Source organism: Anabrus simplex, chromosome 2 (assembly GCF_040414725.1).
Source record: "Anabrus simplex isolate iqAnaSimp1 chromosome 2, ASM4041472v1, whole genome shotgun sequence".
In the NCBI taxonomy this organism is placed as follows: Eukaryota; Metazoa; Arthropoda; class Insecta; order Orthoptera; family Tettigoniidae; genus Anabrus; species Anabrus simplex.
Window position 1 is genome coordinate 1060107841 of NC_090266.1, and position 12977 is coordinate 1060120817.

Sequence of the window (12977 nt, forward strand, 5' to 3'; positions counted from 1 at the left end):
GACGTCAGTAAGGACAATCTTTAGATCTTTGATTTGGAATCGTCGCACTTCAGGAACAAACTATTTTTGAAACCAGACCATTGTAATTTTTTGGGTGAACTATGCATTTTTAGAATTTGTATAATGCAGAGGTAGAGTACCTGTATCTATGATGTTCTTAAGCACACGAGGCTGGCGTGATTTGCCAACTACAACTGATTTAAGGCAATGTCTTCCATCTGCATTTGTACAAAATAAGGCCGAAAGTTCCGCTTTGCAAAGCTTTTGACCTAGTACATCACCCTCATGCTTATAAGCTTGCGCATTTTCAGGTAGCAAATGCCAAAACAGCCTGGTTTCATCGACATTGTATAGTAGAGCACTTTCCAGATTTGTGTCGCCAGGTAACATCAGATGTTTTCTACTGGAAATGTTATTTCAACATGACATAGCAGAGCAAACATCCTTAGTTTTTCGTTGTTTCTTCTTATGTCCAAATCTGTTTGTTTTACTATGCCATATTCTTCACACACACTTGCTACAGAAGCACCGGACTCGTAACTTTTCAGTAAGCTTCAATTTCTCTGCAACACTTAAAGAAACACACTTTCTCTGGATCAATGCCATTGTTATGCACGAGCTCCGCTTGACTGGCTGAGACCAATGGTGCTGGCATGGTGTGCTGTTTGTGTTCAGCGCGGGTGGTGGGATGAGAGGGGTAGCAGCACTGCGTTGCAAGATTTCCACCAGTCCCTTGCGCTACCTGTAAACATTTCAGTCTTCCGGATTATTTTTAAAAAATGTTGTCCAAGTTATCTGAAGTCCGACATATCAGGGTTCGAGTTATCGAGAGTTGAATGTACCTCTTAAGTCCTGGCAATTATTCCCCTTCCCTGCACTTCAGGAACATTTTTCTCTCTCCATATCACTGTAAACAATCTGTAGAGCCACTGCATCCTAATATGCCATGCTGCCTTCATCATCTCAATAGAAATGATAGCAATTCCAGCAGCACCAACAGACCTAACCATGTGGTTTGGGTCGCATAACTGTGAGCTTACATTTGGGAGATGGTGGGTTCAAATCCCACCATCGGCAGCCCTGAAGGTGGTTTTCCATTTTCACACCAAGCTGTACCTTAATTAAGTCCATCGCTGCTTACCTTCCCAATCCTACCACTTTCCCCATCCTTGCTTCGCCCAAAACCTTCAATGTGTTACTGTGATGTTAAACCACTAAAAAAAAAAAAAAAAACCATCCAGCTACCTTACTGGACTTCATTTTCTTTATCGCCCATTCAATGTCTCTTACTGATATTCCGTCTTTGACCTTATTAGTTCTGTCTGCTAACAGTTCCAGTTCGTCATCTTCCTTTCTGCTGGTTCTGAGATTTGAGTAGTTTTTCCCTTCTCTGAGGTATGTCTTATCTCTGCACAAGAACCTCACCTCTTTTATCTTTAACCCCTCAGCAGTGGAGACTTTACTACCTGACTACTCTGTACAGGAGGTGTATAGCACCAAGCACGCTATGAGTGAAGGTATTCACCACATTTACTCGCGTATTAGACCCCTTTTTTCCCCCCACTTTTACAGCCAAAAAGAAAAGTAAAGAGGGGTCCAACATGCGATAACCTCAAATTTTGTGTAGTGAACTCATGACTTCTAGGCTATAAACAGCTATAAATTGTACATGTAAACATTCTACACTGTTCTTTAACAAACTTATGAATGTACCTGAGCTATACTGGCTATTTTTGTTGGAAGGCAGTAATTCTAAATTTAAAAAGTCAATAAATGTGAACATGAATTTTAGGCCTACATATAACGTAAATATAATACGTTTTAGTTACTCATACCATGTCATTCATTTCATCTCATTAATTCCTCTGATGAGGTCGATGTCACAAGGGGCATTCGGTCATAAAAACTCGATATGAAGATTTGTCTCACTTCATACTTGACCCTGTAGAGAAAAGGGATAAGGGTATCGTATTATCATATTATGCAATATTGTTACAAAATAACTCAATGGCCAGTCATTTGTCTCTGTCAGTTGAGCAGTAGGCCTACCACACAGTAAACCTGATCACTGCTTTCATTTTAAGTGTCTTACGCCGCTAACTTCCCCACTACTGGCATGTCGTCATTCCAAGTGACGTCATCTTCACTACCATCTCGCCAGCCATGCACTGCAATCAAGGCAGAGAGCATTTGAGGTACCGTCTTTTTGAACCTTTTAAAAATAGTTTCGTTCCTGACTATAAAGTCCAAACTGTGTGAAGCTATTCCCAAATGGTTTCTGGAGATGGTCTCTGATATTTCCAGCTGGTGTATGTGCATCAGAAGCCACTTCTTCTGAATGAAGCCGTGTTGTTGATGGGGTGCCAAATAACCAGCTGATAAGTAGTGTATGTTATGAGTTGTATTTCTGAATGTAATATGTAGTGACTGGAAGCATTCTTTTGATAACTGCGGCTGATGAAAGCCAGACCCTTATTTTTAAGTATATTTCATGTATGTTCTCTATATTTTATCACATCGGGATCTACCCCAAACAGCTGTAAATGAGATAAGAGAGACCGCATCGTTTAGGTTAGGTATGCTATCGCCCGAATAGTGCCAAAAGTTTGACGGAAAGAATAAAAATAAATAACAAAAAAGTTTGCCACACTTATGGATATCTACAGGTGTGGTGGCAATACGTTTTGTTATCATAATGTTTAATTTTATGCGTTCGTTGTCTCCCATTTTTTATTAATGCCTACCCTAGTATGTTTTGTTTGGCATCTCCAAAAATCGTTGAAAATAAGTAGGGACATAAAAAAATCTATTAATATTTGTTAGGTACGTTGGTGAGTAAAACAATTGTGATTGGACTGTTTTTATCACCTACTTCTCTCCCAAAAAACCCTATATTGGCCCGAGTTACGAGATATTAAACGATCACTTTGTTAATGATCTCGCTTGCCTATATTACTAGGCCTAGCAACAACTGTGAATATTTCTTAACTAAAGTAAACTCGTTTCCTCATCCTGAGGTGGTACAGCTCCTTTTTAGACAGGCCCCCAGTGGAAGGGAGATGCATGTACCATTTTTACCGCAAATCAACCTTCCTGCCATATGTAAATCTCTGGCAATATGGTACCGGGAATCAAACTCAGGCTCCAGAGAACGGCAGCTAATTGTGCTAACCATTACGCTGGTGGACATTCTTAACTACAAAACACAGACATATATACATGACTGATGCATACTTGCAATGCGGGGGTCCGACACGAAACTGTTCACGTATTTGTGCGATGTCATCAGAGCTGCAGTAGGCCTACGCTACGAAGGCGGATATTTCTTAACTACGAAACACAGATGTACTGCACGACTTCGACACGTGTTTTCATTGCATCGGTCATACAGACGAAATTAATCACAAATTTGTGTTTTGTCATCAGAGCTGCCTAAGGCTTGTACCCGCTTTGAAGCGGAATTGTTGTTCTCTGACGAATTACAATTGGGGGGGGGGGGTGTGTGTCTTGTATGCAAGATTTTTTTTTTCATTTTCTTCGTCTTGAAAAGCCAAGGGGGTTTCTAATATGCATGAGTAAATACTGTAATTAATCAGGCATAAGAAACGTTTCAATGGATTTTAACAAAATTTTAGTAGTCTGTTAACAATACATACACACGCAAATAATACATGTTATTGGAATTATTTAAGGACCTTTACTATCTGCCGTGAACATTCCCCTTTGCCGACTGTAATTACCCACGTCTTCCCACACAAACCCACCACTGATAACGTAACTGCTGATGTTTTACTGCACATCACAAGCAGTACCACTGTCAACACTATTTTCACTCAGATTCTATACCAGAGTCCGCATTTAACGAAATCAAACTTTCCATATCACCAACGGCTAAAACTTGTTTTGTTGTTGTTGTTGTTGTTGTTGTTGTTGTTGGTAATATCTGAAGCCATCTCTTTTAAGTTCCGACTCGGTTTATAACTGTTAGGTTCTTCAGTCTGACGAAATTAATTTTGATTAATAAATTAATAAACTATCTGGAAAACGTAGGGTAACAGTGTTACACCTGAAAAAGAAATAATATAAGTAAAATAGAATGACATGTTTTGTGATTAAAAGAACATCATCAGATTCTATCAAATTGCACTCAAATATTTAGAAATGTATAAATATGTTTATTTCTGTTGAAATACTTAGGAACTTGAAATCTGGAACTTACCTTAATGAAATTCAGCTTTGTCTCCACTCCAGCATGTCATTCTATTTTAATTAAGGTGGGTTTTTTTTTCAAGTATAATTATGTTTCCTTTTTCAGATTATAAATTTATTAATCCAAATTTGTTTCGGCAGACTGAAGAACCTAGCAGTCATAAACAAATTTAAAATCTGCTAAAACCGATAATTTTAACATTTTTCTTTTCTTTCCTTTCCTATCTCTTTCTTTTCCCTGTGTTTTGTGATGTACAAAATTATTTTATTATTAATAAAATAACAATATTGGTGTGATTTCTGACCAGCCAGTTTTGGCAATGCTTCATTAAGTTTCGTTGCTTTGATATACACATAATTTCAGCTGCTATAAAATGCAAGAGAGCTGCAATCAATTCAAATGCAATATAATCAAGATGCTGTTGAATTAAACCAGTAAGTAATTCCTTAACTAATACATTATCAACAAGAATAGCCTTATTTTTTTAACTACATTGAGAAAACTAGTCATTCAGCTAAGAGGTGTCTAGTATAACGACTGTGCATTCTGAAATCTAATCATTAACATTCTATATCATTCAATATCTAAACAATACAAATCATACCTCGGCTTTCTCGATAATTTCGAAGGGGCAACATCAACCACCAATACATCTTTCCCAGGTAGGACTTGAAACCAGGAACCATGTCAAACTTCTTCACTAGATCTGTATCAGCTCCCATTGTTTGAAGGCAAAGAAGCTGCAAGGATGGTGTACATGAAAACGAATAGATCAAACGAATTCCAGATTGAGCAGCTGTTGAACACACCATGGGATAGAGTTCATCAACTTTTAAGGACTTGAATGCAATTCCTGAAATCAGTAAACAAATACGAAGTTACTATAAATATTTTGTAATTACTAGACATAATCGCAAAATACTGAAAACACCACACTCATAAAATACCCATGATAACAATAGGATACACAAGAAAACTAGCAATCTGGTCTAAAATTACACCACAATATATCTTAATATTTGCCTGTCTGGCCAGTCCAGTCTACTATGGTAATAGCGTACACTGTACAGCCAGCAACTCAGAATCTATGATTTTAACTATACTGGTCACTGTTGGTCGATATTGACTGTTGTAAACAATGTGCTTTTTCTTTGGCTCTGCCTTGTCAATACTTAGCAAGTACAATGTTTATTTATTGTCTATAGTAACACACACACATGTTTAGAGAACATGAATTCTCTTCTTCAATTCATAACTTAAAATCACTTAGCATTTCTGAATCTATTAAATAATATCATTGCCATCTACTTAACACATTGCAGACTGGCTGCTCATCACACTGCTCAACCCCTGTGTCCGGCCATTTACTGTGTAACTTAGTACTACAGTGCATGCACATAAACAAATGAGTGGCTTCACTAACCTTGTACTGATTATGTTGAAATTTACTGGAGACCTTAGGTAAGAGTCCTAATAATGTTTCCTGGTGTGGTATCTGCTCAAATCTATTTCTGCTCATTGTTTTGGAGTATATGGGGGTTTCAAGAGGGGATCAGTTGACCAGCAGTCTTTTCAATATGTCATTTTTACCTGCCCCATCAATATAAACAAAACAAAAAATTTTCGCATCTCACTACTAGTTACATCAGTCCACTTCAAGCTCTTAGGGGATATGTTGAGTGATGAAGCAGTTTGCTGGTGGTACAAGTTTGTCTGCTCAGCAACAAGTTCAAAGAAATCATCACAAAAAAATAAGCCCTACTACTTTGTCAATGGATTGAGGTTCATCAAGTCCTATTGTTATGCCAGGAACTCTTGAGAAATCATCTAAAGTCTGTGAACTATTATTTTCTACCGATTCATCAGAAGAAATAAACATGTCGCTTCCATTTACACTCACAACATCACTTCCAACCTCGTTCTCAACCACCACTACTTCACGTTGCTTTGGAGGGCGTACATCATTATCCTTCTCTAAAGAACTAGAGAAACTGGGAAATGCCTTTTGGTCCCAGTTACAATGACGTTGAAATCCTAACATTCACCCCCCCATTCTAGAGAGGGGGCAACGGTTGTATATATATTTATTATATACATGCGGCTAACGAATGCAGGGACCGAGTATCTCCCGGTATAAGGAGACCGCCTTCTACCAAATACCAATGGCCTCCTAGGAGGGCGGATGAGCAGGTAGAAGGAAGGGCACTCTCTTGCCCTTGGAGTGAGAAACTAGATGGCCACTAGATGGCCAACGGCATAGGATGGGGAAGGGAATGGGAATACCACTCCATTAAAGACCTGAATGGGTATTCCAAGCATCGGTTGGTTGAGAACCTTGGGGGTGCACCCATGTTGAGTAAGTGTACCTGCTAAAACTCAAATATTTGGCTGGCAGACCACCTGCTATACATTATAACCAGCAAATCCTATTCTAATAGAAGAGGTGAGGGCGAGTACCTGGCGCCTTAAAACAGGGACTACTCGACTAAGGTATGGCAACCCTGACAGAAAAGTCTCTGGCCCTCCAGGTTGGGGGTTGCACATAAGGTTAACGGCTATATTGCATTAAAAAAAAGTCGTTACTAATATCTCACATCTGCCTTGGATGAATAAGAACGGACATCAAAATATGACGACCCTGCAATGGAAATCTGCTTTACGAATAGGAACTTGGAATGTAAGAACCCTGTATAAACCTGGATCCTTCAAAATCCTCGGTCAACAATTGGAGAAGTATAGAGTGGGAACTGCTGCAATTCAAGAGACTAGATTATTAGGTAATGGTATACAGGACATGGAGAAGTGTACATTTTTAAGAGTGGTAAAGAAACTGGACCCCACGAATTTGGTACTGCATTTTGTGTGCAAAATTCACTAGTATCGTCAGTGCTGTCCTTTGAACATGTGAATGAAAGACTATGCTATTTGAGGGTACATTTTAAATGGTTTAACATATCACTGGTGAACTGCCATGCCCCCACAAACAACAAGGATGATCACATTAAAGACTACTTTCATGAGGATTTGTTAGAACTGTGGAATAAATTACTCAAACATGTGAAAATTATTTGGGGTGATTTCAATGCAAAAGTTGGAAAGGAAGAAATTTTTGTACCAACAATAGGAAGGAAAAGCCTGCATGATGAAAGCAATGATAATGCCATTAGACTAATCAATTTCACTACATTCACAAACATGAATGTCCGGAGTACCACCTTCCCACAAAAACAAATACAGAAGGAAACGTTGTATTCGTGTGATGGTAAGACTAGTATAAATGGTCCGTTATTGGACATGGTAAGACTGCCAATTAGATAGATCATGTACTAATTGATAACAGGTATAGAAGCTCCATAACTGATGATATAGCTTACAGAGGAGGTGAGATAGGATCTGATCACAATATGATAATTGCTTCTGTTAAAACTAAATTGAAAACCTCTTGTAAGTCACAGATGGAGGAAAGATGCAAAGATGACACTGAGAAACTGAAGGATGAAAGATTGAAGTATAATATGGAAATTACAAACAGATTTCATATTCTGGGAGAAGATCCTACAGAAGACATTGATGAAACACATGATGAAGTTTGTGAACGAATGTGGAATAACGCAAAACACATCGTGACAACAGTAGCAATGAAAGTGATACCAAAAGGTGTTGGAAGAAAAAGAAATGGTTCGATGAGGCTTGTCAAGATGCAGGTAATGAAGTGGCAATATGGCATAATAAGTGGCTGCAGTCTAATAAGAATGTAGATGTTGAACTATACAGAGAAAAACAGAAAGAATGTAGTAAATTAATTCGTAGAAAGAAAAAAAATCTACCTGAGACAACAAATATAATCAATCCAAGATTACTACAGAAACAGGAACGTCTGCAAGATGTATGGAACTGTCAACACAATTAAAAAAAAGGATTTTAACCAAGATTGAGTATTATGAGAGATACACTAATTCTGGTAATTTAATTGCTGATCAGGACAAATTATTAAATTTCTGTAAGCAATACTTTGATTCCTTGCTGAATTGTGATGATCCAGAATCCTGTATTGGCAAGTCATCTAGTTCCTCATCAGAAGAACAAATATCAGAGCCATCATATCAAGATGTATTACAAAGTATTATACATTTAAAAAACAATAAAGCTTCAGGTAGTGACAACATTCCTGCTGAGCTTATTAAATAAGGTGGAGAAAGATTACATAAATACATATAAAAGATAATTCTAAGGATATGGCACAAAGTTATTCCAAAACAATGGCAGGAATCACTTATTATCCCAATTCATAAAGAAGGGGATAATGAAGTTCAAAATATCGTGGTATATCTCTTATGAACACTGCCTACAAAATTCTGTCTTTTATTCCTTTACACCGCTTAAAACCATTTGCTGAAAATGTTATTGGGGACTACCAGAACAGTTTTCGTAGTAACAGATCCACCACAGACAACATATTTGCAATTAAGATTATTAATGATAAGGTGTGGGAACACAAGGAGTTGGTTCATTATCTCTTTATAGATTTCTTCAAGGCATATGATTCAATCCATAGAGAAGGGCTGTGGAACATCATGATGGAGTTTGGCTTTCCCATAAAATTAACATGTGCAAACTGTGTATGGATGGTAATGTTAGCTGTGTTTTGCTCAAGGGCAGAAAATCAAATTCCTTCCAAAATAAAACTGGTCTGAGACAAGGGGATGCACTATCTCCCCTTCTATTCAACACTGGACTGGAGAAGATTATCAGGAAATTAGCTCTTGTACCTGCTGGCAGCATATTGGGGAGACAACAAAGTCCTTGCATATGCAGATAATGTTGTTCTTACTGGCCACAATGAATTAGAAATTAGGCAGTTATTTGCAGAACTACAGGAAATGGCAGCAAAAATTGGCTTACGGGTAAATGAAAAAAGACACATTACATGATTATACGGAGACCAAATCATGAGGAGGTTGACAGATTGCCTTTGAAGATTGGGATCTATATATTTAAAAGAGTAGAGGAGTTCAAATTCCTTGGTGTATTAATCGATGAGCAAAACCGAAGGCAACATGAACACCAAGCTAGAATAAAAAGAATGCAAATAAGGCAGTTTGCTTTATGAGCCCTGTATTAGGCTCCAAGTTTTTAACAAGGAATGCAAAAATGATTATCTACAATACAATCATTCGACCAGTACTTCTGTATGGTTCCGAGATATGGAGTATAACCAAGAAAGAGCAGCAGCAGTTGCAAGTCTTTGAGAATAAATTTATAGAAAAATATTTGGCCCATGGTTCGATCCTATCTCTCAAAGCTGGCCGAAAAGGTCTAATTATGAGATTTACACCCTCTCTCAACAACACACAATGTGTGTGATAGAATCCAACAGACTGGGCTGGGCTGGACATGTACTGAGGATGCAGGATAACAGAGCACCAGTAGATCTATGCAATGGATCCCTTAATGGGAAAAGACTGTCATGAAGACCCCGAAGCACCTGGAAGAAGAAGAAAATCAACAAGGTGTGCCGGACCCTCCAAACTGATAACTGGGAAGAGCAGGCTCAAGCAAAAAGGATGGAATAGCTTTTATAATCAAACTCTTGATCGTCAGCATCACTGGGGCAATATTTATCCGCATATAATTCATTAAAAATCTCGTCTATGCCTAAGCTCACGTTCAGCATGGGAAGTGCCATCTTACCCACCACATGGCTCCTTGAACGATGTAAACACGAGATTGAAAAACTTAGGAAATGAATCATAAAACAGAAGAACATAAAGAAAAGCTAGCATGGAATAAACAAAAGCTTCAACACACAGATTCTAGTAACCTTGACCGCTAGCTAGTTTCAGGAGTTTTGACAGATGTCACCGAGCGTACGAGTCTCTTGAAGATGAGTTAACTCTTCTCCTGTCCGCAATGTGTTAAAATTATCTCAACATTATGACCTTGGAATTCTAAATATGACTTAACATTTAGAGTGCGTCTAAAATCTTCTTCTTAAAATCAAAAATCTATAAACCACATATGAATTAGTGCACTGTTGGTCAGTATTTGCATGTGTAGGTATGATGTGTTAAAACTTCATTTGCCTTCAGCTTTACAACCATCACATCACTTTCTCTTGATGCACTTCCAAGTCCTTAACCATGAAATGTTAAATGGAGGAAAATGTTCCCTTACTTTGTTTACACTGATGATTGACAAAACGTGTCCAATTTCTAGTAGTGAATTGATGGTAGCGAAATGATTAAACCTGCCAGGGATAATGTAGATCTTTCCTTATATGTAAGAAGGAGAATATATGATATGATATAAATTGCCCTACTGTGACTCTTCACGAAAATAAGAACCCAAAGCATAACATTAATAGTGACTTATGTTCAAATGCAGTGGCCCTGGAGAGACATGTGGTGGACTGTACAGCATTAACTGAGGCGACATACTGTTGAGCAATGGTACGCGTGGGCTGGATGTCGAAGGGGAGATGTTGATTTTAAGCTACATCCTTTTTTCAACACCCTTCGCTTGTATACTGAACCGCCAATTTAATTAACAGGTTTTCTTCTATAGCATGTTTGTTTAAACTTATCCTTACTCTGCATTTGCAACGTGCAATTTCTAGTTTCTCTACTATGTTCATATGTCTACCTTTTTGCATTGGATGTAATAATCTCATGTCACATTCTATGTTCGTAAACTGGCGATTGTTATCATGCATATGTTCACACATATCCGAATATCTACCATGATTTTGGAGTTAACATGCTCTTTATAATGCAAAGATATGTTCCCCCTTGATTGTTCTACATATTGTTTGTTATGTTTCTGACATGTCAACATATTGTACCCAAAACACCGGTACAGAAAATGTAGGCCCAATTGAAAGTTACGAAGTATTTCAGTGTGTGGATATGTATCAGTTCTGCCTCACCTGATGTGGAGCGGATGACTTAGACTTCGCCACTAGCCAGCCAAGTTTGAGATGCGTCACCCACATCACCTTATGTCCCGTTGTATTTTATAACTCCTAAAATTAGGCTACAACAAATTGAATAGCGGCACATTTACGTCAAAGTTTCAATGAAATCCGACCACGACTACAGAAGTTATTTGATAGACTAGAAACTGATGCAACAAATATAGCGTAGCTCGCTAGCTACAGCTTTTCAGTATATAAGGAGGCCAGAATATGCTCATATTATCCCAGTCATTTTCCAGAGCTCTGCTTAGCATGCTAGCTGCTGGGCGTTATACAGATCTATGTTGTGTCTTAGGACCAAGTTACGAAGTGCAATAGACTTTATCTTTAAACTTCAAATAGTATTGACTGAACTTATTCTTTGTGTCATTTGGATGCTCAAAGTGCCAGTGTACAGTAGGAGATTGTGCTTAAATTTCTTCATACAGCATGAACTTATATTTTGTAATGAGATTCAGCAGTGTTCACATATGTGAATAAACTCTTTTGTTTTTGTAAATATCTAAAAAATAGCAAAGTTGAAACTTTCCAACATGGTGAGTGGTTGTGTGTTCAATCTCGTTCATTCGGATGCAATTCATTTCATTGTTCACATGGTTAGTAATCTCCAGTGACAATATTAGTGAAAATCAATTTCTTTCACAAGTGAACTTAGTATTCGTATTACAAAGAATACATCTGTTCTGATGGTATCTGGGGGACTTATTCTTTGAGACACATTCAGTAAATTACAAGTGAAAGTGAACCCCATGATGAGACTGCCTAGAACCTCTAAAACTTCAAGAACTTCCATCGGAGGACCCAGGACTTGGTTCCATGGTGCTGATAAAAGATCCACGGTGAGGGCAGCCCAAGAACATGGTTCTATAAGGATGACATCACTGGCACACATCAAAGAATACACCACTACAGAGCAACAGCACCTGTAAAGGGTGATATGACATTGAACTTAAGTAATAAAACTTAGAAGAACTTTGAAAACAGTGCAAATTACTGAACTGATAACCTATCTCTTTCTGTACCCACTCCAAACAGTGTACCGTACAAGCCCTGTACATATCTTATTCTCCTAAAGCCAGCCATAAAGTACGGGCTCGTACAACACACACTCCCGTTTTACTATAAGGACTACTCTTGTTCACGGTACCTGAATTAAACAAAATTTTGTTATTATTTGTCCTAAATGATACATTAATATTATATTTGATAAATAATTTAGCCAATCTATATGAGTGTCTGCGCGTCGGCCTCTCACCGCTGGGTTCCGTAGTTCAAATCCTGGTCGCTCCATGTGAGATTTGTGCTGGACGAAGCGGAGGTGAGACAGGTTTTTCTCCGGGCACTCCGGTTTTCCCTGTCATCTTTCATTCCAGCAACACTCTCCATTATCATTTCATTTCGTCTGTCAGTCATTAATCATTGCTCCGGAGGAGTGCAACAGGCCTCGGCAGCCAGCACAATTCCTATCCTCACCACAAGATGGGAGCTTCATTCATTCCATCCGTGACCTGGGCAATAACTGGAAAACAGGTTGTAGGTTATATGAGTGTCTATTAATGTATGTGAATGTGGCATACTTTTTCTTCTCTTTTTTATTCTTCAGCATGGTTTTAGATCTGTTAATGATTTTGTTCGTTATCTGATTTACATAACTTCTGGAGTATCCATTGTTTCTGGCAATTTCGTGGATAATATTCATCTCTTTATTAAATTCCCTTCTTGTTAATGGCGAGTTTATCACCCTGTTGATCATGCTATGGAATGCTGGTTTTTTTAAATGTTGTCCTGGGTGGT

General features: G+C 38.1%; 1 protein-coding gene across 7 annotated transcripts in view; it reads right to left on the minus strand.

The window, feature by feature from the left end:
- LOC136864693 (SPRY domain-containing SOCS box protein 3) overlaps positions 1 to 12977 on the minus strand; it is a 261046-nt gene that overhangs the window by 116796 nt on the left and 131273 nt on the right. For all 7 annotated transcript variants that reach the window (XR_011017856.1, XM_068226384.1, XM_068226383.1 and 4 more), the window contains one exon: positions 4815 to 5063. Coding sequence is in view for 6 of the 7 variants with exons in the window: in XM_068226384.1 (XP_068082485.1) it covers positions 4815 to 5063 (249 nt within the window). In the remaining variant the exon portion in view is untranslated. The remainder of the gene's footprint in view (positions 1 to 4814; positions 5064 to 12977) is intronic.